General features: G+C 41.0%; 1 protein-coding gene across 3 annotated transcripts; it reads right to left on the bottom strand.

Moving 5' to 3' along the window:
• Nucleotides 1–1,197: 1,197 nt before the first annotated feature.
• slitrk3a (SLIT and NTRK-like family, member 3a) lies at nt 1,198–10,463 on the bottom strand. 3 transcript variants are annotated; one of them, XM_085245442.1, is made up of 4 exons: nt 8,869–10,463; nt 8,495–8,556; nt 8,160–8,246; nt 1,198–6,313 (listed from the first exon to the last, which is right to left on the bottom strand). In XM_085245442.1, the coding sequence occupies exon 4, from the start codon at nt 6,253–6,255 to the stop codon at nt 3,541–3,543; it is 2,715 nt and encodes a 904-aa protein (XP_085101568.1). In that variant the 5' UTR covers nt 6,256–6,313; nt 8,160–8,246; nt 8,495–8,556; nt 8,869–10,463; the 3' UTR covers nt 1,198–3,540. The 3 variants fall into 3 exon arrangements, with proteins under 3 accessions (XP_085101568.1, XP_085101569.1, XP_085101567.1); XM_085245443.1 differs by lacking the exon at nt 8,495–8,556; XM_085245441.1 differs by lacking the exons at nt 8,160–8,246; nt 8,495–8,556.
• Between the last annotated feature and the right edge of the window lie 14,304 nt (nt 10,464–24,767).

Here is a 24,767-nt window from a genome sequence, read left to right as displayed (position 1 = left end):
TATGATTTCGAATTTGTTTAAATAATTAGATGGAAGTCTTCAGAATTTTCAGTGATCCCAATACCCAATGGAGCCAAAGCCCAGAATCACAATGAAGCATTTAGGCAGGCAGTAAAACATAAGTAGAGAAAAGAATCCATAAAACAGAGATACGGTAACACAGTGAAAGCAAAGAACAAACCAAAACAGCACCAAAAAACCCCACATTAGCCTTGCTGGTGTAGAAACCTTGAGAGAAGGAATAGGTTAACTCAAATGCCAATTTCAACATCAATAGGTAAAAGCAATTTTCCACATGGAAAAGAAACATGCATCAATCCTGTTCTCCTATTGGTCGCCTTTATCTAGCATTCCACTAAAGTATGAAATCACTTGGAGATATTAGCGCAGGATAACAAGAGGATTTATTGGGATAAAACCACTCAGCATGAGATAATGGGACAAAGCCCAGCACTCATTTGTGAAATACTATGGTGGGTGGGTTAGGATAAAAGGTAGCCAAGATACTGGGGTAAAGCAAAATTATTAGTGATCCCATTTTTTTTATGAATCATTAAAAAAGAAATGATGGTGTGACTTGCGAGTCGACAATGTAATGCATTATATTTTTAATCAAATTGAGTGCACACTAAAAATGCTGATCATATATTTTGACCTTAGGGTCAGTCAGATAAAGGAAGCTTTTATGTGTGTTGCTATATATATATATACGTGTGTGTGTGTGTGTGTGTGTGTGTGTGTGTAGTTGCATTTGTGCATAAATGTATCTGCATATGTGTGTAAGTGATACAATTTAAAGCAAGAGCAAATTTCATCAGGGAGCAGTGAAAAGCTTTCTGAAGCAGAAAACAAAGACCCTTGACTTTATGCAACCATGCGTCTACAGGCTTTATGTGAGTGTGGCTTCTACACATTTGAGCAATAATTATTTGAAAATAAACAATGAATACAACACAATGTAAAATGTTACATACTATGCGAGTTTATAGACCAGATCACTGATATTGGAGATGACTGTTTGACTAGCTAAGGGCATTCTTATTTAACAGGAAAATATCAGGTGCGCTACTTTTCTTTCACTTAATGTAGGCTGACACATATGAACCAACTCTCACCATTCCTACAAAACCCAGTACATATCATCCCCATTTTCAAAACAATGTAAACACGGCTTCCTTCCATAGATGATCACAAATGTATCAAAAACACAGAACTTCTTCTTTTAATAATTAGAATTTCACAAGATCCTATGACAGCATCTGTTCTATAGCATCTTCACCCAAATGTAGCAGGTTCAACCATATATTTCTTAATTTTTCTTTTTTGTCTGCCATGGGCCCAGAAATGAATGAGGCTTAAACATGGACATTTGAATTATTACAAAACATTAAATTAATCAAACGTTGAGTCCTGTGGAGCAGAATAATGGAGGTTAATTTACCTTAAACCATTTATTAGTTGTCAACAACAAATAAATATATATGTATATGTATATGTGCATGTGCACACACACGCACATGTTTGTGGAGCAAAAGGGCAACAAATGTGAAAAAAATTAAGCGGTTATGAAACTGAAGTTAATCAAATTTATGTCACTGCATTTTATTCACATTTCTTTGTTTTATATATATATATATACTTTAAAAATAATTCATATGACCATTCATCTGAATATGAGATTGTATGACCTTTTAGGATGAACAATTTGTGCATCACCTCATAACTGCATCAAATCTAATAAATGCCCAACTGAATCTGAACACCTTTTTATCGCCCTCCAGTGGAGCGAATCCACACTGCTACTGTGGAGGGAGTCACAGAAATTAGATGTGCAAATTCAAAGAGCATCTTCCAATCACGTTTTCATTCACCCTCTCAATTACTCTTTATTAGCCTACATCAGCAATACCCGTTTAGATAATGACAATCGCAGCATGCCTCACTGATTTGGTATCAACTGCTATATCCACTTCAAACCCCACAGCATTCACGTGACGTGTTGTGGCATTGCACTTGATTTTTGCTCCAGGTATTATCCAACTGAGACCAGCAATGTAGAGGTGAAAAAAACGGTACACTAAGACATTCAGCAGGTAAAGACCATAGGGAATACTATGAATAGACATAAAAATTTTTAGGAAAAATAAATAAATCTGGTTATCTTACCAACACTTAACTTAAAACGTATATAAATTTAGTACTAATCTGAAAAATATCACTAAGCTGAACTTAGTTTAAATGTTTTTTCCCGCTACATTCTTGTCTAGCACACTGTTATTCTGACTCTAGCAGCATTTTCTCATGATGGCTGACCAGAGCTTCATCATGCCTTTTTGTAACAGGACACCCAATATAGTCCCTGTCAGTAGTGCTCCACACACACGTCCCTGCCCAATTCAGCCTTTCATCATTTGATTGAAGAGTTTGTTTTTATTAAGAAGGCTATACCAGACGCATAATCACTATACACTGATTTAACATTACCTTTACAATTAAATTCTTCACTGAAATTACAGAATAAATATATGCACATTTTTCTTCAAATCTTTGTGAGAGAGAAAACATTAAAAGTGCCTCCTACAAAGCCGTTAGTGGGTGGCGATGGGGAATCCAGAAGTAATGGAGGGGTGGGGTGGGGGGTTGGGGAGAAGGGGGAGAAGGGTTGGGTCTTAACAAAGTGTGTGGAAATATCCAGAAAACCTTCGGCATTGTCTTATAGTAATATTCACAAATGTTTTTGCCATCCGTGCGTCGGCGCATCCTTTTTACGAGAAGCACCCTGATATAGACAGAAGACCTCATTAATAGTAATAACCATATTAATAAGATATAAAAATTAAATAGAACACTGAACTGTAAATGCGTTGCAGTATCTCTGTTCATAATGTCATTGGATAGTTCTGAGAAAATCCTCTCACTTCCTGCACCGAAGCAAGTGCATGCAGCAAACTGCAGTTCATTTTAATATATATATGTATATATATTCTTTTTTTCTCTCTTTTGATCATTTCCTACAAACTTAATGTGCACGGCCTCCGGGTGTTTGTACATCCTAGTCAGGGGAAAAAGAGAGAAAGAAAAACCCCAAAATCAGGGAGACGTCCAGCTCCCGTGCGTCTTCAGTGAATCTGGTACAGCATCGTGTAATTCCATAAAAATGGATTTTAGTGACAGATGTAGGATGGTTTGTATGTTTTATTCCCCAGTGCCCCTCTTGTTTCTCTTTTCCTCTCTCGTGGACTTATTGAGATATTTATATATTATAAAAATAACGGCTGTTGACATTGCTGGCTACTCTGAAAAAAAGGCACTTAATTGAATTATCTGAGAATGGCCTCTCCTCCAAAGTGATTTGGGGGGGAAACATTGTGACTGTAATATAATATTTTATTTTATATCATGCTGCATTTTCAAGTTGGTTTTTTTATGCTTGTTTTGTTTCATTTTTTTAACATGGATTTTGGGTGAGTTTGTTTTGAGGGTGGCAAAGTGAATAAGTTGACGTTGTGTCTTTTTTTTTTTGTCCATGGGCTAGAGATGTTAAAACCGATAAGACTTTTCCAAGACTTCGAGGTAATCCGGCTTGGTTTGAAGTTTGGCCCTCAACTCAAGGTAATCACTTTGGGACGGGTCGGGGTAGCAACCTTTTCCCGCTGTGAAAAGCAACGTCTCCTTTAGCCGTGCATCCTGCTGCAAATCAGGGTACTGCATGCCTGGTGGGTGTGCATGCGCCACATGCATGTCCTTTAATTTGGGTACTGTCCCATACAAACAGTCTACAAAACCAACAGTAGGTGTGGGCCTCTGACTGTCAATCACTGTTGGGCAGAGCCCTCCATTCTCATGAAATCCTGCCATGTCAGCCGTGGTGTGGTTGGCTGTAACAATGGTGTTGAGCTGAGAGTTGGAGACAGCCAGGGTCCACTCTCTCTCTTTCTCTAATAAGGTTCTGTAGTTACTGTTGCTACTGCTCCCATTGTCTTTCTTCTCAGAAAACTGTGCTCTCTCCTCCTCTGCTATCTCCCCTTCTCTAGGTTTATAAATGGGGTTGTTACACATCTGAGTCACAGGATGAGGGATGTAATCATAGACGTGGCCATGAGCATGTGTGTGACTAGCATGGGTGTGTGTGTGCATACTCTGCGTAGGTTTCTCTGGTGTGCCAGTGTTCCCGGAACTGCTTTGCCTTGGTGGGTCCTCAAAAATTCTGCATTGCATTTGGATCCCTGTCAGATCTACCTCAGAACGTTTCCGGAAGGGCAACTTTTTCCGGCGACGAAGAACAAAAGCAAAAAGCCCAGCGGCCACAAACACAGCAGATATGAAGAGGATTAATAGGCTAAGGATGAGGACAGACAGTGGGACAGCACCTCTCCCACCTGCCACCCCCATGTCAGAGCTCCCTGTGGTGAAGTCATTCCCACCAGGCAGAGCTGGGGATGGGCCTGAAGAATATTTAAGCTCGGGACAGATGACTTCAACCTCAAGTGAACGCAGATCCTTCCCAAAAGCAAACTCTGGTGTCTTACAGATGACATCTCCAACTACAATAACAGAGGAGAGCTTTTCCAACCACTGTTTGAGGGGAATGATATCACAGGAGCAGTCCCAGGGGTTCTGATGGAGATCAATCTGGACAATCGAGGTCAGATGCTCCAGTACACCATGCACGGGCAAGGAAAGGAAGTAATTGTTGCGGAGGTTGAGACGTGCAAGGTTGGTTCCAGCAAAGGCATCAGTGGGGAGGGAACGCAACAAGTTGTCATTGAGAAAAACCAGCTGGAGATTTGGCATCAGGGAAAAGGAATGAGGCTGTATTTCACGAATGACATTATACTCAAAGTAAAGATAACTCAACATATGAAGCCCCCGAAACATCCCAGGGGTGAGTCTCTCAATGTCATTCCCATTCAAATATAAACTTTTCAAGTTCGGTAGGTTGATAAAGGCGCCTTCCTGGACATAAGATATCCGATTGTTACCTAAATGCAGTAAATCCAAACTTGAGAAGTTCCAGAAATCAGAACGATAGATCTTCTGTATTAGGTTTCCACTGAGATACAATTTCTTGGCATTGAGGGGCCGTGGAAGAAGCTCTGAGATGTTATGAAAGCTTTTCTCTTTACAGTTTACCGTTAGCCCCAGGTCATTGATATGAAGATTGCAAATACATCCAGCAGGGCAAATTATTGGAATAGGGGGCCTTGTTTGATAACCTGCAATTGGGGGCTGGTTGATGCCTGGGTAGATGCTACGAGGAGTTGGGGGGTTCTTTGTGGGTCGAGGTCGTTTGGTGGGTTTTACAACTCTTTCCTTGTATTCCACAGAAGAGGCTGTGTTGTGAAAGGAGGAGAGCATTGAGGAAGGTTTAGTAGGCCATGTGTTCTCATTGTTGAATGGAATCCTGGGAATTCCCAGCTTGGCCTCTATCTCTGCATCCGAGAGCAAAGGACAGAGCTCACTGCGTTTGATTTCCCTTAAGTCTTTCCCATGTAAGTGGAAAGGATATTCACATGTGATTTCACCCACTAAAGCTGTGTAGGGAATTCTCTCCAGCCATGTTTTTAACTGGACAATTTCACAGACACAGTTCCAGGGGTTCTCCTCTAGCTGGATTTCCATTAAGCTCCTCCCAATATACTCCAGTGTGCCCTTGTATGGCAATGTCTTTAGTCTGTTTCCTCTCAAGTCCAGATGTGTGAGTGACACAGACCTAAAAAGATAATTTGGGAGCACAGGAATCAGATTGTCATTTAATATAAGTACTCTCAATTTGTGAAGGTGTCTGAATGCACCACTTTCAATCCTTTTGATAACATTGTAATCTGCCTGGAGATACTCTAAACTATCCAAGCCCAGGAAAGTGTCATTCCGGAAAACTTCTAGTTTGTTTTCATGCAGGAACAGCCGTTTGAGTATTCCTAAGCCACTGAACGCTCCGGCGTGAATATCTTGCAAGGCGTTGTTGCCCAGATTAATGGATATGGCATTGTTAAGGTGGAGGAAGCTGTTAAAGTAAAGCTTCCTCATGGAGTTTCTCTGCAGGTTGAGCTTGAAGGGCCGGCTCCATATCTGGGAGATCTGGCTGATATTTGTAAATCCTTTATTGTCACAGTGGACGTGGAAGATGCCCTCTTTGACCTCACAGTAGCAGGGCTCGAAGCAGGGCTCGTCGATCTCCTCCGAGTCCTCCAGTAGTGGGATCGGCGTGGTCCATCCTAAGGCTATGGTGCTCAGCAAGGTAACCCACAGCATCCTTGCTGACACCAAAGGGATGAAGTCTTGGCTCCAGGGACAGAGCCACTTCACAACACTGCAACAGAAAACAGAGAAGGAGCGGAGGAAGGGCGGGGGTGGGGGAGGGAAGCGGGTGTCGTAATTACACATACAGGTACACGCATGCCCTCAACCAAGAAATGTTTGTGTCAAAAAAGACAGGCAGATGGGATAGAGAGAAGAGAGGAGAGAAGAGGAGGTCACATTAGTTTCAGTAGAATGCAAGGCAAATCTTGAAAATAATACCAATGAATTAGAAAATCATGGAACCCTACTTTCAATTTTGCAATATTGAAGAGTATTTAAAAAATATGTGTGAGGCATCTTTGTAGGGCTAATATGCTGCACAAACAAATCTCTACATTAAGACAGTTAACTTTACCAAATAGGATGGAAAAAGTCATTTGTTATGGAGCAAATATGCTGGTAAGCACGCAGAAAATCACCTGAGATATTTTTATCACATTGAATAAAGAAGGTAACCACAGCAGGGTGAGGTTAGTGGTGAGTATAAGTTGCCCCTTCGCAGTATTTATTGCATAACAGGGACATCAATCCCTCTTTCAATAAACTAGAGTCCAGAAAAGCTTGGTGGAAATGGGAGCAGGTGCTTTGAAGGTCTAACGCTGGATGAAGACGGGATAAGGTGCCCGCTTGGTATCCACAGTGGGGCTAAATACGGATTATTGTGACGCTTTCTTATTTTTTTTTCTCCTTAAAATTAAATATCAGCACAATTAAATATCACTATTATGACTCAAGCAAATGTGACAGAAGAAATATATACGCCTGAAAAATACGTAAACAACGCCACTACAGCTTCACTGTCAAATGTAAAAACGTCAGTAACGTGTTGAAATAGGTAAAATAGTTTCGTTAATCCGATCTGCAGAAAACGAGAAATTACAGCCCTTTGCCTGGGGTTAATTCCCTGTATAACTGAAACATTAGTGTCTATTCCAGCGTAGTTAAACCTGTATTTTTTTTCCTAAAATGCCCTCAATTGAACTTTTTTTTCAGCTACTGAAAACATTTGAAGACTGGATGTGAATCGGAAAAAGTAAAGCGAAATAACGCAGTGGCCGAATCTGCTGCTCCGAGAAGCTAAGATGTAAGGCGGTATCTTCGTGGATCCAACCGTCATATGATTAATAAGATCATATATATATATATATATATATATATATATATATATATATATATATATATATATATTGTAAAATGTCCAGTTGCAAAACAAAAAAAAATGTTTTGTTATATAAAAATAATAGAGCCAGTCATCTAAAAGGAATAATAAAAAAAAACTTATCAAAGATTCTTCCAAATCTTTATGGTAATAGGGATAAAGTATCTCCATCCTTCTCCCTTCGAACACACACACACACACACACACACACACACACACACACACACACAGAACGTCTTGTCTTAATGCTGTGACTTTTCATACATGCACGCACAGCGCTCTCCGTTCAAACGAAGGCATTAAAAAATCCAGGGAGATGCCCTACGACTGTCTGTGGGAGTGAAGACGCTGTCCGTGGTGCTGAAATCAAAAGCCCAGCGACAAGGGTAAAAAAACGAAAGAAAAAAAAGACGGAAAACATGTTTTGTAATCCCCAAAAATGATGTGACGGAAAAAAGTAGGGAAAAAATCCTTCATGCAATTCCCTCGTTGAAAAAATCACTGTTTTCATTCCCAACTCTGTGCATAATCCTCCACGATTTATCGTTTCAACTTCTGTAGTGGGGATCAAAAAAGCGCCGATGCGATGCCAAAAAGGTAGTAATAAAATTTAAAGAAAATTTTAAAAAAATATATGTATATACTAAACGCCGTTTTATATTCCCTTGGGGTGTATCAGATCGTTTAACATACGTACTTAGTTTAATAGGATTCCAACTTCACATATCCTCCTGCAGTGTGTCCTGTTGTTGCCGGTGCGTCCCGCTTAGCGTCCGATGTCCGGCTGTGAGGACGAGAAAGAGAAATGGGGGGGGTGACCGAGGCGTAAGAAAGGAACAGGAGGAAACACAGAGAGAGAGAGAGGAGGGCATTGAGGATGGAAAGAGGAAGAGATGCGCATGTAAATGAGCCGGGGATGAGTTAAAAGTACTGCTTATCTTGCGTGGTAATTCCAGTACAACCTGGAAAAGGATTAAACTTGAATTTAAATCATACTAAGTTATGGTGAAATTATTATACTGCACAACTTACAGTCCAAAAAAAATAGAGAATATGCCCTCTTCGCGCGCGCGCGCACACACACGAAACCGTTGCTGTCAAGACAGAGCAGAGAGCAGAGCGCTTATTGAAATACATGCCAAGCATAATGCAGTAGGCTTTCGTCGTGACATTGGCAGGAAATTTCCGAATAAAGAACGAATCGGTTCACCACTGATCAGTTAACTAGATGCCGGTGATCCGTTATCCTCGATATATGAAGAACGCTTGTTGTCCCATTTTGAAGTCTGTGGCTATGCAGACACCGATAAGCACGGCAACACACACACACACACATTCATGCACACATCTGCGTAAGGCTCCCCATATGATGCACATGCACATGGAAACAGCCTATAACCACTCACCAATTGCAAAGCATCGGGGAAAGACCACTAGTTTGAATCTTGTTAGATCTCCTTCTCCCCTCCTCTCCTTTTCCCTCTCTCTCTATCTCTCGCCCTCTCTTCTTCTTCTTCTTCTTCTTCTTCTTCTTCTCTCTCGATCTCTCAGTGGCTGAGGCAAAAGAGAGAAGAAATGAAGACGTGATAGGAATGCGATCTCTGCCACTCTCACTCTCCGGTTACTCTGACTCTCTTCCCTTCTTTCTCCTCTACATTTTTTCCCTCTCAAAGCAGTTTGCTTAAAATGCAAGTCCTCGGCTTGTGTCCGTCCACTTCCCCTTCCACCACTTTACCCCCTCCCTCCTTCTCCACAGCCGCCCCCCGGGTGCGCGCTCAACAACGGTATAGCTGGGTGCAAGTATTTTCCTCTCGGTTTCAGGACCGCGTTTCTTTCCGGCTCAGCAGTAGAAGGAATCTGTGGATCATATCGACTGTGGCTGGGTCAGCTGCTATCTTTTTTTCTTTCCCTTTCTTTTTTTCCTCGGGTATGTTTCCCTGTCGTGCGTCAGAGGAATGAGGGACAGAGCTGGGGAGGTGGATGGGGTGAGGGGGTGAGAGACGCAGAAAGAGAGAGAGCGATCTGGCGGCGAGAGAAAGAGGAGGAGGGGAGGAAAGCGAGTGATGGGGACGGCTGCTCTATGGTTCTGGATGCTGCCGAGAGGAGAAGAGGAAGGGAAGAGAGAGTGGGGAGCGCTCGGGCTTTCGCGGCGGGGACGCGCGTCACGGATAAATAGATAAATAAATGAGTGAGAGTCTGGGAGCGAGAGCCGTGCGGGCTGGGTGAAACTACGAAACCTGTGGATGACAGTCAGGACTCTCCCTCTCTCTCTCCTTATGAGGCTTATCTAATTATAATCACAATGATACTCAGTTCTTTCGCTGAGCATATTTATTCGGCGTTAGTTGCGAGAGCAAATTGTGGAGTTTGCAGCCCCTCACCCTGCCAATACCTCCTCTCACTGCTGTGGAAACGCAGAGGGTGGCCACGACTATCTACAGAAGGCGGGGGAGAGAGACAGAGAAGCACAGAAAGCTTCATTTTTCTCATCCACTTGCGTGCCTTCCCCCGCCTCGCCTCCAGCGGGCAACACAAGCCCGTGTTGTGAGCGGCAAACCAAGCCACAGCTCACGAAGACGACTGGGATGCACTTGCAAAGTTCTTGTATCTCTGCAAGGAGAAGGATGATTGCTGCGGACTGCTGAATTATCGTTACAGTAGCTGTGGTTGCAGCACAAGGCAAAAAAAAAAAAAGTTTACGCAATGAAACGTCACTAAAATCAGCGACGATATCGGGTTGCTGGAATCCTTCTCTCATAACACGACTGCTGATTATATTTATGATACATTAAAGTCACTTTAGAGAAAGGATACTTCAAATGTGCGCAGGTATTTTAAAGGCTGTAGCAAGTCTTATTAAAATTATTCAGTACCTCTCCGAGTAAAGCAGGATAAGTTAGCTAAAATTGATAATCATTAAGTCTATTTGTGTAGGCGCAACTGTATTTTTTGTTTTTATTTTTTTAGTCATTTTTGAAAGTGTCCTGTCATGGTATTAGACAAGCAAACCTCCCCATTTGACAATCCTGTAGAGATTTACCACGCATGTCATGGTGGATTACTCCAGGCTAAACTGAGCTCTGGGGACATTCATGCTTTCTGCACATATGCAATGTTAATAAATAGTGATGTTCATAGCAAAAAATGTTGAATCTTGGAGTACAGAGAACCTTCCTATTCATATTGTAAATGTGTTTCCCAATTTCTGCACAGTTCAGTGCCTGTCTCACGCCATGTCATATTAAAATAACTGACACCAACACACAGTGGTGTCAACAAAGAAAAAAACATCTATCAAGAGTTACTTCTGGAGTTACAGACGTGTTAGTGGGACATGATGGAAATGTTTTGCCTGATGTGTTTTCCCTTGGTTTTCCAGACCAGTCACCATTCTATAACGATAAATAAAATACACACAAGCCTTAGGCAGTGCACACCCATAGACAGACACATATTGGACACACAAAAATAGATAGGAGAATAGAAAAAAGTGAGAGCATCTGGTGGACTGTAAAACTGCCATTCTTCTTCATGAGTAGCCATCATTCACCCTTTCAGACTGTCAGCTACTGTCAAAAAGACTGACATAAGGCCACTACAAACCCTTCATTCATCTCACTGGACATGGATGGCCAGAGTTTTTCACAGTACAGCTGCACTAACATACACTTTGGAGATCAGTGCTAATGAGACTACTAGTTAGAGCTTCCACTTTGAATGTTACAGCAAAACATTGATATGCTTGGGTTTGACAAGTATCATGTCACAGGAAGGGCAAAGAAGGACAGTAAATAATAAAAATGTAATCTGTATAACACAAAGACATGAGGTCACGATGTCAAGGCTAAGATGAAAAAAATGCTCAACAGGTTTAATGTGAGCACTGGAAGTAAACAAGTTCATAAAGCTGTTTTGGGGAATGAGGTAACAGGCAGATAAGTCCATATATTTATCTCTCAAAGTCTCCAAAGACTGGAAGCATCCATCCATTCATCCATCCATCCTCTTCCGCTTATCCTTGTCAGGGTTGTGTGTGTTTGTTTGTTTGTTGGGGGGATAACACTGTTAGTACAACATCTGGCATCAACTGAGGGATTTCTTCAGCCTCAAGTAGCAGACAGGAAACGAACAGTTGTGCGCAGGTGAGAACATTGATGACAACTCCCGTTGTACAGATCAGGAGGGCAGGTGCTCCTGGAGGAAACTCGCCCCTGAAACAGACACACATGCGTACACATATACTGAGAAAGGAGGGAGACAGATAGAGAGAAAGAACAGGGAAGAGAAACAACTAGAAAACAGAAAGTTGGCACAGGAAGACCAGGGGACCATGACATACGTTTATGGATGTTGAAGCAAAAGTATTGTAGTGCTAAATCATAACTATCAGTTAAGATATGAAAACAAGATTTAAATTTACCAGAAAAAATGCTTTGGTTGAGGTTTTTGTTTCTTTACCTGGTGTACTGCTATTAAATCTATTTGGTGTATTATAACTCCATTTATTAAAAAAAATATTTTCTCTCAGTTAGAAAGGTATGGTAGGTCTGTTAATGTTTATAAAGGTCAGTGGGTGAGTGCACTGTCAAGCAATGTAATCACTCTAGGGACGCTGATCGAGAAAGCAAAAATATGAGTATGAATTCGGGTAACATATTAAGGTTATCACTGAATAATAAACTGACCTCACCGACAACATCAATCATCAGAGACAATAAAGAGTATTGTAGTAAACTGCTGCCAATGAATAGACAAAAGGATGCACCCACAACAGCAAAGGGGTGTCTTTATTTCATAAATGCTTAATAATACATGACAGCAATAATAATATGTCAAGTATTTTTTCAGTGCTTTAGCAACTTATAACCAAACATTCCTATCAAAGGGTTGATTAGCAGGACTGCTTAAATAACATGTAAATATGCAAAATATCCATGAAATTAAGATAATGGTTGGGCATTTAAACTGACAGTTTTAAAAGCTAATGGGTTATTGCATTGTTAAAAAAAGAAAAGTTTTAAAAAAAGTTTTGTGTCCATCAAAAACTTTCCTTCTTTTTCAGCCTTCACCTTTTGAAACTTTCCATTACCGTTTCTCTGCTTGTCATCAGGGGTTTCAGTGACATACCTCATGTCCTTTGTGAACCACAAGGGATGGTGGAAGGCACAGTCAAATAATTCCCTATCTATCTGTCTGTCTATCTATCTAGCTGTCTCTCCTCATGCCAGTCTCCCTGACTGCTTGGGAGTCAGTGTGTCCAATGTGTCACTGGTCTGCCTTTCTCACTGTCCACATACACCACAACTTGGCAGCCTGCCAACCAGACCACCCGCCTGCCAGTCTTTCTACCTGATAGCCTGCTTATTTGGCCAACCTGCTGCATTCTTTCATGTCCGTCTGTCTCCGTGCCGCTATACCCATTTGCCTATGAGCCTGTCAGTGTTACTACATGACTGACAGATTTCCTTTAGGCACCTACAAGTTCTATCTTGTCTTATATTTATACTTACTAACAAGGACAGATTGACAAAAGAAGATGTGGGTAAAAAATGGAGAGGAAAAAAAACCCATCTGAGATTTATGTGCCACACGATAGCATGATTTAGTTTGATATTTTGTATCATACAATACAAACATACAATGTATTTCTTTATTATTATCATCACCTATAAGAAAATCTAAAATCAGTATGCACAATATTCATTACCATGGAAGTCTGTATATTTTTCTTTTGTTTTCTGTTTGAGTCTGATGTTGGCTGGGAAAAACAGCTTACTTTACACAGAAGTGTTTGTCATTAAGAATATGTCCTATGTTCAAAATATTCTTAGTGACAAACGTTGTTAAACTATTGTGTTCTCTAATGGTAGGTTTTTATTATTAAATAATAAAAAAGACCTACACTCTTTGTAAGTTTCACACACTGGGGTGGCTGTAGCTCAGGTGGCAGAGCAGGTCAGCCACTAAACATCGGTGGCTCGATCCCAGGCTGCATCCTTGGGCAAGATACTAACCCCTTGTTTGCCTACTGGTGCCTACTGTGTCTGGCAGCCTCGCCTCTGTCAGTGCGCCCCAGGGCAGCTGTGGCTACAATGTAGCTTGCTATCGCCAGTGTGTGAATGGGAGAATGACTGAATGTAGTGTAAAGTGCTTTGGGGTCCTATGGACTAGAAAAGCGCTATACAAATGCAGGCCATTTACCATCTAGCTTTGTGTAGTACATCTATGTACTCTCCGCTGTACTAGAGACACAAAATAGCTGTTGTTCTATATTTTATATCTTTTCACGTGCTCAGTACTTGCAGAAGTACTGCATGCTTTGCACTGAATTTTTTTTATGAAAAGAACAGACATTGTTTAAAGTCCACATGCATGTTATTAATACTTGGAAAGAAAGCTATGTATATATATTGTATAGTACATAGCGTTTTAATTTATTCATAGTATAGTATTCACTTCATAGCATTCAATCCCATTGGTGGATAATATTCACAATGCTCTGTATTTTGTTGAATCATCCTGGTTTTCCTGGCATCCCTGCACCAATGGCTCTGGCTGGTAAACTGGGGTTCAAGTCCCCCTTTTTAAGAATGCAATCCAGAAGGGGTGCCTCAACTGAATCACACTCTTCAACTTCCACGGGAAAGTCTAGGGTGGGGCACAAAAGAGGAAAGTTCACATGTTAATCAGAAAGAACAATGCTGCTTTCTGGCTGGTTGTGAACCCCTGGACAATCTGTTTAGACCTCAAGGATACTTGAGGTGATATTTTCCCAGCAAGTCTAAATGTATTTTGTGGACTTGGAGAGCGCATTTCACTGACTCCCTCAGAGTATCCTGTGGGGGGTGCTCCAGGAGTGCAGTGTATTGCACCCATTGTCAATGGCCATTGTGGGATACAGATTATGTTATTGACCTAGAGGAGCTTTTGGCAGGGGAGAGAGGTCTTTGCATCTCTCATTAGTCTGGTGACTCCTGCAAATGGATGGACGGACGGATGGATGGAAAATTAATACTTTATGCAGTGGCTCACAGATCCATTGAACATAATAAGAGGTCTTGATTGCCTACAGTAAGAGGCTAAAGATATAAGGATTATAAGTTTCTGTTGTAAAGTGGACTCTCACAGGATTAGACACTGCAAATATACAGGGCCAGAGAAGAAGTTAAATGTCACATTGGGGTTTGCTTCAATGAATTCTTTCTAAGTTTATGAACTCTCTCCCTCTCTCTTTGTGTGCTTGTGTGTGCTGGCCACTGAGCAGCACTTTAATGTGGTCACATCTGAGTGATTGGCCCAACAGTGCGGATGAAGTTCAGGACAAAAGAGCATCCAAATATAAAACAGATGTCGACATTTTGTTCTCTCACACACAATCTGAGTGAAACAGAGCAAGTGTAGGTGTCATTGTCTGGCGAGAACATTACAGCTTTGTAACATCTTTATAGCGCTCTTACTGTAAAACGTAGTATGAATATTGTCACTGTTACTGAAACGTCTGACAGCATTACAGGAAACCAGTAGCCTGCCTGTGGTAATTCAAAGTTTATTGTAAAGTGCTTACATAATTAGATAATGAATAATGATTTAACTGGACACTGTTTTGTCTGCCCTTGTCACTACATTTCGCTAGTCTATGCTTCTGCTTCTTCCACGTTCCTAGATATAGAAAACCACACATACAGTATTCTACACTACAGAGTGTACATGTAACATTTTCAACTTATAAAGTGGCTGAAAACAGAGGCAAGCTGGCAGGCTGTTAATGGAGAAGGTACTTAACTGTATCACTGAAAACAATCAATCATGCCACATAGTTGTCAAATAATTCCAATAGGCTAACAAAAACCTAACAGAACCAGAACTAACCAAAGGCAGATTGCTAGCAGGGGAAAATGTATGAATGCCAGAATAAAGAGACAATGACCTGAGAAAGATTGATGCCTGAATCCCACCAGGGGTGTTTACGTCAATTTCTGTCTTAAATGTGGCTGTCAGCACGGTTAGTGCTCATTCAAGCCAGTGCTTGTGATTCCACAGAAGAAACCCTCTGCTCTGTGTCTCTAAAATACACGTCAAGCGAATGCATTATCATCCCAGGGCATGATACAATATTTTTTTCTTTTTTGTGAGATGTCACTTGTGTGTCCTTGTTACACTCAAGATGTTTGCTGGATTCAGTGGTTTGACTTGCTGGCCAAAGCAACACTGGTGGTGCCATTTTAGAGGCTTACGAGTCTGCAAAGTCTTAAAAAAAAGGTGGGTAGGGATTGGTGGCATAAATGACATGTTTGCCAGGAGATTAAGTTTCATGAGTAAACTGAAAAGGTACTTTGGCAAAATGGTATTAAGAGAAATCCAAGAAATAAAAAGAGACTGGCCATATCTTTTGACAGAAGCAACTGGACAGACCAGATGAAGAGAGCACAGAACATGTGGGTAGTTTCACAATAAAATAACAAACACTCCAATTTTAAAAGTCTCTACCTCTGTCTTAAGAGTAAAAAAAAAAAAGAAAGAAAAAGCTGATCTTTAAAATATAACAGAAAGAAGATATCAAAGCCCTGTTTACTGAAGACTGTGTCCTCACTTCATGTCATGTCATGTCAGAAGCCACAAATCAACACAGAGATCACGATGGTGCATAAAAGGCAGGCTTATGTAAATTCGATTTCCATTTCACAACCACGGGTGGTGTGTGTCACCCTGATGCTCAGTTCCTCTACCAGAGGCATGGGAGTTGGAGGCTTCCGTGCATCTTCTCATGCTCCTTGTTTTGGATGTTACTGTCAGCTGAGATTGTCAAAGCTGTCACAACAGCCCTCTTCTGCTCCTTGTCAACCACTATTGTGTCTGGTTTGGTAGTCAACAGCTGCTTGTCATACTAGCTTCACATTAGCTTCAGTCAGTCTTAACTCCTAGTTCTCAAGTCCTTGAGACCAAGTCTTTCTTCCAAGTACTTTGCTCTGCAATGTGAGGCTTTTCTATTGTGTGCTTTTCTCTTGTTCTGTATATATTCCTATTGATTGTATATATTTCTCCCGTTTGTTATTTATTTCTGCCATCTTACAATTTATATTTTATTCCTGCACAGCTGCCGTGGAGGTTTGACACCCCTACTTTAGCTTTTAGCAGTGGCTCATGGTGAAAATAGCCCTTCATTTTACCTGAATCACCGAATCTTTCCCTTCCTAATTATATCCCTCCATCTATTGTTCACTTCTTCACAGCTGGTGCTAGCAGCAGGAGCCTCTTGTGACTGTGAGTCATGGTACTACTACTTATGGTGCAGCAGCTCCAACATCTAACATGTTGATTAATTTGGCACATTTTGCTGCATTTATTTTGACTTTCTTTGTATTGTCTTCTCTCAGCTGTTCAGCTCCACCTTCTCACCACTTCTTCCACACTAAACTTTTTTTCTACAAGCTCCATGAGAGAACAGCAAAAATAGGGAAGGTACCGGTTGAATTAAGAGATGTGATTGGCCAATCCAGTGTCAGTAACGAAAGTAAATGAATCCGCTGACATTAATGCTTGTACAGCAGGTGAGGATTGGCCCTTTGGGCTGGTCCATACGCCCAAAGGTGGGTTGGCCCACCAGCAAAATGCCCAGTATGCCAGATTACATGTCTAATCCAGCCCTGGTATAATATCTTGTCAGGCCAACCTGTCTTCTGTCTAAAGTATTGTCTGAAATTAAGCTTATATAATCCACATTATCAGTATTGTCTTTGTGCACACTGTAATTTTCTACTTTTGAATTTTTATCTGTCCATTGTACCATTAGATTAAAAAAAAAAACCTGGTGGTCATTTAATGATGTTGGGAATTCCCAAAAAGTTGTCTCTTTACATCTAGATGCAATGTTTTCAGTGGGAGAAACGTTATGGAGTGGGGATATTTCCTTGGTTTGTTTTGGGCACTTTAGGTCTGCCTGAGCTTTGTACAAATGCTACATCAGTGCCATGAAGATCTAAGGCAGTTCTGGAGGTACAAGGAGATTCAACCTTTTACAAGTCAGATAGACATATTTCACATTAACGTCAGTTCCATTACCGTCGGTTGATGAAGAATCCTTGACACACATATACTTTAGAAATTATGAGCTTCATCATTATAAGAACACATATGTTCAAACCATTACAAAAAAGCAAAACCGTTAATGTAAAAAAAGATTGTATATTCAATCATTTAAATGCTAAATACTTAAAAAAAACTTTGATGAAAAGAATATAATAGAGTAAAATAGAATTCCTTTGTCATTGTTCAGGCAGAAACAGGCAGGATACTTATGGTGTGGGGTTTTTTTTTTTTTTTTTTTTAATTTTTATTCTCCCTGCAGTGTGTTCACATATGAACTTGCAGTGCAACCCCAAAGATCCACAATCTGTCAAAAGAGTCAAGTACCCACCACCATTCAGTCACAATGGTGTTGCATGCAAGGGGCCATGAGAAACCTTATAAACAGTTCATCTGCATAATGACTGAAACTAGGACCACTGAATGAACAGTGGACCGTGAGATCAGTTTCTTGATCATTAATATGCAAATTGTCATGACCACTGATCAACAACCACTGATCAAAGACTCTCACTTCCATTGATCTATGGCCATGGGTAGCATTCACAGAGAGCTCAGGAATTATTGCAGTCACAGCATTGAAAGATGGTGAAAGATGTACCCTTAGGCCCCTCCTTGATTCAGAGATGGTCTTTCCCTTTTCACGTAAATAGTCTCCTTAACTTCCCACTAAATCCAGCATTCCTCCCTGTCCAGGATGTATACATCCTCATCATTGAAAGAGTGTCCACTGGCCTGTAGGTGTAAATAGACTGCGGAGTCCTGGCCTGACGAGTTAGCTCTTCTATGTTGCCCATCCACTTAGCCAGGAGTTGTTTGGTTTCCCTGACGTATAACTCAAGACAATCCTACTGGCACTTAGCAGCATACACTATATTACTCTGTGCCAGGGGACCTGATCCTTGGGGTGGACCAAATTTTGGGAGAACATATTTTGGGGTTTGAAAGCAACAGAGATGTTGTGTTTAAAGGAAATGCATCTCAGCTGTTACCGTACTCTTGAAATATAAGCAGTCACTAAGAGTTTTCACTTAGGCAGCATTTGTCCTTCTTCTCTCCTGGAGCTTTCTTTAGGTGCCTTCCCAGCTTTGACAAATGGGATAATCACATTTACTCATAGCCTTCTTGATGTGATGTTCTTCTGTTTCCCTCGATGCTCTGTCTGTGGGGCTGTTGTTCGCTCTGTGTTGTAGCATCCTGATGACACACCGTTTGTGCTCCAGTGGATGATAAAGTCAAACCTTAAATAACGATCCAAATGTGTTGTTTTAAAGTTGTTGTGGAAGTTTTCCATTAAATAAAGCCTGCAGACAAGCGGTGAGCGGTAGCTAACAGTCTTTAATCAAAACACAAAGAACAGAAAAACCCAGCTTGGTGGAGAGCCTGCATGATTGCGGGGCAGACAGTCAGCAAAGTCTCCCTGAGCCTAGCATGACTCTCAGTTAAATACCTTCTTCAGGAACAAAAGGCAGTACACAGCTGTTTCGCACCTTAAGGTTCACATTCCCTTGCTACCCCCAGAGTCCTCAAAGAGACAAAAGATTCTTCCTGTGGAGTTGTCTGCTTCCCCCAACTTCCTTACCAGACCCCCACCATCTGTTTAACTGTATGAGTGTGAGACATGCTAAAATCCAGTGGCACCAAGGCATTATACAATAAAATAATGTGATTAATACATAAATAAAAGAAATTCCTATACACAGTACACATCACTTTTTAAATGCCCCCCATTACTGATGGAAAATTCCCAGTCCAAGAAGGCTAAACTGTCAATTTTCATATTCTCTCTGGTGAACTTGATGTGTTGGTTCACCACGCTGACGTGATCAGTGAATTTTGGTACGTCCTGAGATTGGATTTTCATCCCTGAACCAATCACTTGATGATGTTCCTGGGTAGGATAACACAGCCCTCTTTTTCACTTCTTCCATGTACGAGTTGGCCACAATGAGTGAAAATGGGGAACCCATAACACTGTTAGGGTACCTGGGTCGTTCACTCAGTGTTGTTGTGTTTATGGTTTTTTAGTCTTTTTTTCTTTATTCATGATATTTTTTTCTGTGTGACTTGTTCCTAGTTTAGTCCCTCTGTTCAGCATTGTGTTCTCCCTCATTTCCCGCTGTGTGTGTTCTGCCTGCCTGCCTGTTTAGTTCACATATTTTCCAGTTTGTTTTGTTATCCTGGATTCCAGCAATAAAGCTGAGGTTTGAGTTTAGTTCTGCCTTTGAGTCTGCATTTTGGGTCCTCCATTTCTGCCTGCCGCACACAGCTTATGACAGGCACACCCATGTTTCTGCCTGTAGGTCTGACCCTTGTATGTGAAATAGGTGGAAGGAAGACACAGTTCCAAGAGCAAACACACTTGGTCAGTGAAGAGAAATGTAACATCATACAAGACCATTGTTTCATCTGTCTCAATAATGCCATCTCTCAGCTTCTCAACAAAATCCAGTGGTGTTCTGGATATGGTGTTTAGAGCTGCCTAACATCTTTGAGATGTTATAGGTGACCAAGTTGATCATTCAGACAAATGATCTTAAAGGTAAACCAAGTTTATGTATCTTTGGTAAACGATACAGACTTGGTGTAGCTTCCACTGGGTATAGCCTGTCTTATGAGGTCCAGTCAATACCATTGTCTTGTTGTAACTGCTTAAGACAATCTATCACCCTCTTCCTGTAACCACTTCCTGGGTCTTATTTCAAGTATTTTTGTCACTGAGCAGTGACAAAATATTCTCATGACAGTCTTTCTGTTTTTGTCATGGTCCTGGGTCGTGCGACCCGGTGTTTTGTGTTTAGTCTATTTTGATGTTTATTGATTGTTTAGGTTCATTAAGGTAGTCCAGCCATTTGTATATATCACCCTTGCATTACGTCTCCCTTGCCCTTCGTGTGTTTATGTCTGTGCGTCTTGTACTGTCAAGTTCATGCTGTCAGTATTGTCACCTCCCCCTGTACTACGTCTCCCCGGTTCATGTCTCATGTTTCCTGTTTTACTTTGAAGGCCTGCATTCACTGTCAGTGTATTCAGTTTCACTCCTCCTGTCCTGTCGTTAAGTTCATGTGTGTCAGCTGCGTTCCCATGTGTGGCCACTTCCCCTGATCATCCCTCATGTGTATTTAGTCTCTGTGTTTCTTACAGTCTGTGTCGTGTCGTACTGTCACGGTCCGCTGTGACGGACCGAGTGGAGAATGCGTGTAATGGACCCAGGTGCGTACACAAGTGAGCAGACGGGAGTGAGCTTTAACAGAAGGCGAGCCTTTTATTGTGGCTGGTAAGAGAAACAAACAAGAATAAGGGCAGCACAAAAGCAATAACTAAACAGAAACCTAAACTTAGAATACAACAGACCGGGCATGGAAACAAGGAGGGTGGGAACACAGACGACGCGACACAGACTGTAAGAAACAGAGACTAAATACACATGAGGGATGATCAGGGGAAGTGGCCACACATGGGAACGCAGCTGACACACATGAACTTAACGACAGGACAGGAGAGGTGAAACTGAATACACTGACAGTGAATGCAGGCCTTCAAAGTAAAACAGGAAACATGAGACATGAACCGGGGAGACGTAGTACAGGGGGAGGTGACAATACTGACAGCATGAACTTGACAGTACAAGACGCACAGACATAAACACACGAAGGGCAAGGGAGACGTAATGCAAGGGTGATATATACAAATGGCTGGACTACCTTAATGAACCTAAACAATCAATAAACATCAAAATAGACTAAACACAAAACACCGGGTCGCACGACCCAGGACCATGACAGTTTTTGCAAAACCGTGCACCTACCCTTGTCTGCCTCTGACCTCACAGCCTATTTTTTCGTAAATGGTGGTAGTTTCAGTCAATATGTATATGTACTGTTTATAAGGTTGGGGAAACCTGCAGTCAGCTGAGACTGAAGAAGTCACTTGGATGAGTAACAAAACATTTCTCCCACTCAAAATGCAACATCCAGATTAACTTATTCAACTTAATCAACTTTTTGGGATATCAGAGAAAACAAAGAACAAATAATAAATTAAGAATCCCACAGTATAAGACCAATGAAGACCAGTTAAAATGGTTTAATCCATGCAGCATGTGTGAAGTAGCCTGGCCTAAGCACATCAGCAGAGCAGCATAAGTCACCACAGCTTGAACGAGGCCACATAGGCTAAGTAGCCTAGACAAAACCACACAGGCAAAAGAGCAGTCTGGCCTGGGAATCTAAAAAGTCCAATATGGCAGGCATTCTGGAGCAAGTATGTTCTGCAATTTAATGCCCAGGTTCCTTTATGCAGTGTTGTTTATATTGCATTATCTTGTAAAGCTAACTTAACGCATCACTGTGTGGAAAGAAGGCATGAGCAGTTTTCTGATTCAGCTAACAAAAGTTGGTCAGGTTGCTTAACAATAAGCAAATAAACAGAATTTCAAGAACAAATTTTATTTATAAGAACATGTACCACAACCACTATTTTCCATTTCCTAGCATTTGTGCTAGATGACTTTTTGAGCGCATGGCCAGATGGTGCCCTCTCCAAAAGCGTGTGCTGTGGCACACATTGTTGCTCTACCTCTGCCTCTTTCTCTCTCTCTCTCTTTGTGTGTGTCTGTCTTAGAAACACACAGCCACAAACACACAAACAGAGTCCAGGAGGCTACCATACCATCCACTATCCCATCTCATTCTACTGGCTATAGCCTAAAACTGTCGAAGCAAAAATACCCACATGTCTGCTGAGAGACCTAATTCTCGCACGCTGCTCTCCCAGGGGAACCACAGAGAGAGAGAGAGAGAGAGAGAGAGAGAACGAGGGAAAAGACCAATGGTTTTACTTTAGCCTGGTAAGCATAAATCATAGCACAACCATCTCATTGATGGAAAATCCAAACTAAACTTTAGTTTATGAAAAGGAAAACAGTAAATCAAAAACTTTTTGCAGCCTTTTGATAATTGGCATTGGAATTCATTAGAGCTCATTTTTGACTGAATCTTGGCTTTCATTTTCCATTAGGTTTTCATTAGTCTTGAATGCTATTCCCCAGATTTATGCATCTTTGATAGAAGTCAAGGCACAACAAAGAGCAAAACACAGTCAAATATTCAAAATTATATGTATGTAAGCTATTACCATTGAGTAACTGACCTTGGGTGCTCCAGACAGCTTTAGAAATTCTCCCTAACCAAAGATTTACAGATTTCACATTCCCACATTGTGTCATTAATGGCACTGAAAAAAAAATACTGAGTTAGGTGTCCCATATGGAAAAGAAATAGAAAAAACTTATAAAAGACTTGCATAAGATGTGGCCTACTTCATACAGTGAATCATATAAGGCTTATATGATTTACTCATGAAAGTGGCCACTTTCTCATTACTTTCATATATTGTTTTAGTAAGTATCCAAAACATACAAGTTATTTTCAAGCTTTACTCTTCCCTCCATAACTGATGTATCTAATCTTATTAAAAAATCTAAGTCATCCACCTGTCAACTTGACCCTCTCCCCACTGTGTTAGTTAAAGCCTGTCTTCCCTCGTTAGCACCTCTCATAACCAATATTATTCATTCCTCCCTTAACACTGGAATCGTCCCTTCATCTCTGAAAAATACTTCTTTTATTCCAATTCTCAAAAAGCCTGGTGCAAACCCCAAAAACTTTGATAATCTTCGCCCTATATAAAATCTCCCCTTTATTTCAAAAATTCTTGAAAAAGTTGTTGCCTCCTCGCTTCATTTACGTCTCAATGACCATAATCTCTATGAACAATTTCAATCTGGTTTCCACCCCAATCATAGCACAGAAACTGCTCTGTTAAGGATTACCAATGACCTTCTGATGGCAGCTGATTCTGGTCTCCTATCAATCCTCATCCTTCTTGATCTTAGTGCGGTGTTTGATACCATTTCTCACAATATCCTCCTGAACCGGTTAGCATCCACTGGCATTAGTCATACCCCCCTTGCCTGGTTCACCTCCTATCTCTCAGACCGCACTCAGTTTATCCAATTTAAATCCCATTCTTCAAGTCTCTATCCCGTTTCTGCTGGTGTGCCCCAGGGTTCAGTATTAGGGCCTCTTTTATTTATTATTTATATGCTCCATCTTGGTCATATATACCGAAAATATAATATAAATTTTCACTGTTATGCCGATGACACCCAGCTCTACATTTCTTCTAAAACCAATTCATCCCTCCCACCTACATCCCTCTCAAACTGTCTTATTGAGATTAGATCCTGGTTCTCCTCCAATTTTCTCAAACTTAACAGTAATAAAACTGAAGTTTTACTTGTTGGTACACCATCTATCTTAACTAAATCCTACAGTTTTTCCATTAACATTGAAGATTCTCCTACCCTTCCCTCCCCTCAGGTTAAGAGTTTGGGTGTCCTACTTGATAATACTCTTTCATTCCAGTCTCACATTAGTTACATAACCCAGTCTGCTTACTTCCACTTACGTAATGTTAACCGACTCTGTCCCTTCCATACCCCCCATGCTGCTGCCATCCTTGTCCATAGTCTTATTACGTCCCGTATTGATTACTGCAATTCCCTCCTATTTCGTCTCCCTAAAAGGTCCCTTCATAAACTCCAACTTCTTCAAAATTCTGCAGCTCAGATCACAACCCGTACTCCGTTAAGAGCTCATATTAACCCAGTTCTTCAGCAGCTTCACTGGTTGCCCATAGAAGCCAAGATAAATTTTAAAATCTTACTTCTTACATACAAGTGTATCCATAAATCTGCTCCTTCATATTTGTGTGACCTGCTCCATATCACCACTGTTTCCCGCCCTCTCAGATCATCATTAGTGATGTGTGATACCACTGATTTCCTTTCCTATCCAATACCAAGTAAAATTCAGAGTGGTATCGACGATACTGATCTGATACCGATACTCTGTACAAAAACTTAATGTTTCATTGTATTTCATAATACAATATATAATTGTATTATGTAATCGTAATAATATAGCTTCATAATGATTACAGGACATCAGACTACTTGTTCATATTGCTTAATAATGTAGAATTATCATGTAGAAATAAAAAAACTGAAGTTTTGCGCTATTTGAGCATGTTGCCTGCCTGCCTGCAGCATTAAAGGACTCTGCGAGAGACATCTGTCTCCCCTAGCAGCACCTGTCCCTCTCCTCCTCTTCAGTTTGCCTCAACATAAGCTCATCATATTCTGTGATATGATTTGCTC

Source organism: Mchenga conophoros, linkage group LG14 (genome assembly GCF_057382185.1).
Source record: "Mchenga conophoros isolate Kocher_MC1m ecotype Shallow Benthic linkage group LG14, M_conophoros_male_GT1.1, whole genome shotgun sequence".
NCBI classification, from domain to species: domain Eukaryota; kingdom Metazoa; phylum Chordata; class Actinopteri; order Cichliformes; family Cichlidae; genus Mchenga; species Mchenga conophoros.
The sequence above is the reverse complement of the archived record's forward strand: the minus strand, read 5'-3'. Positions and strand labels throughout refer to the sequence as shown.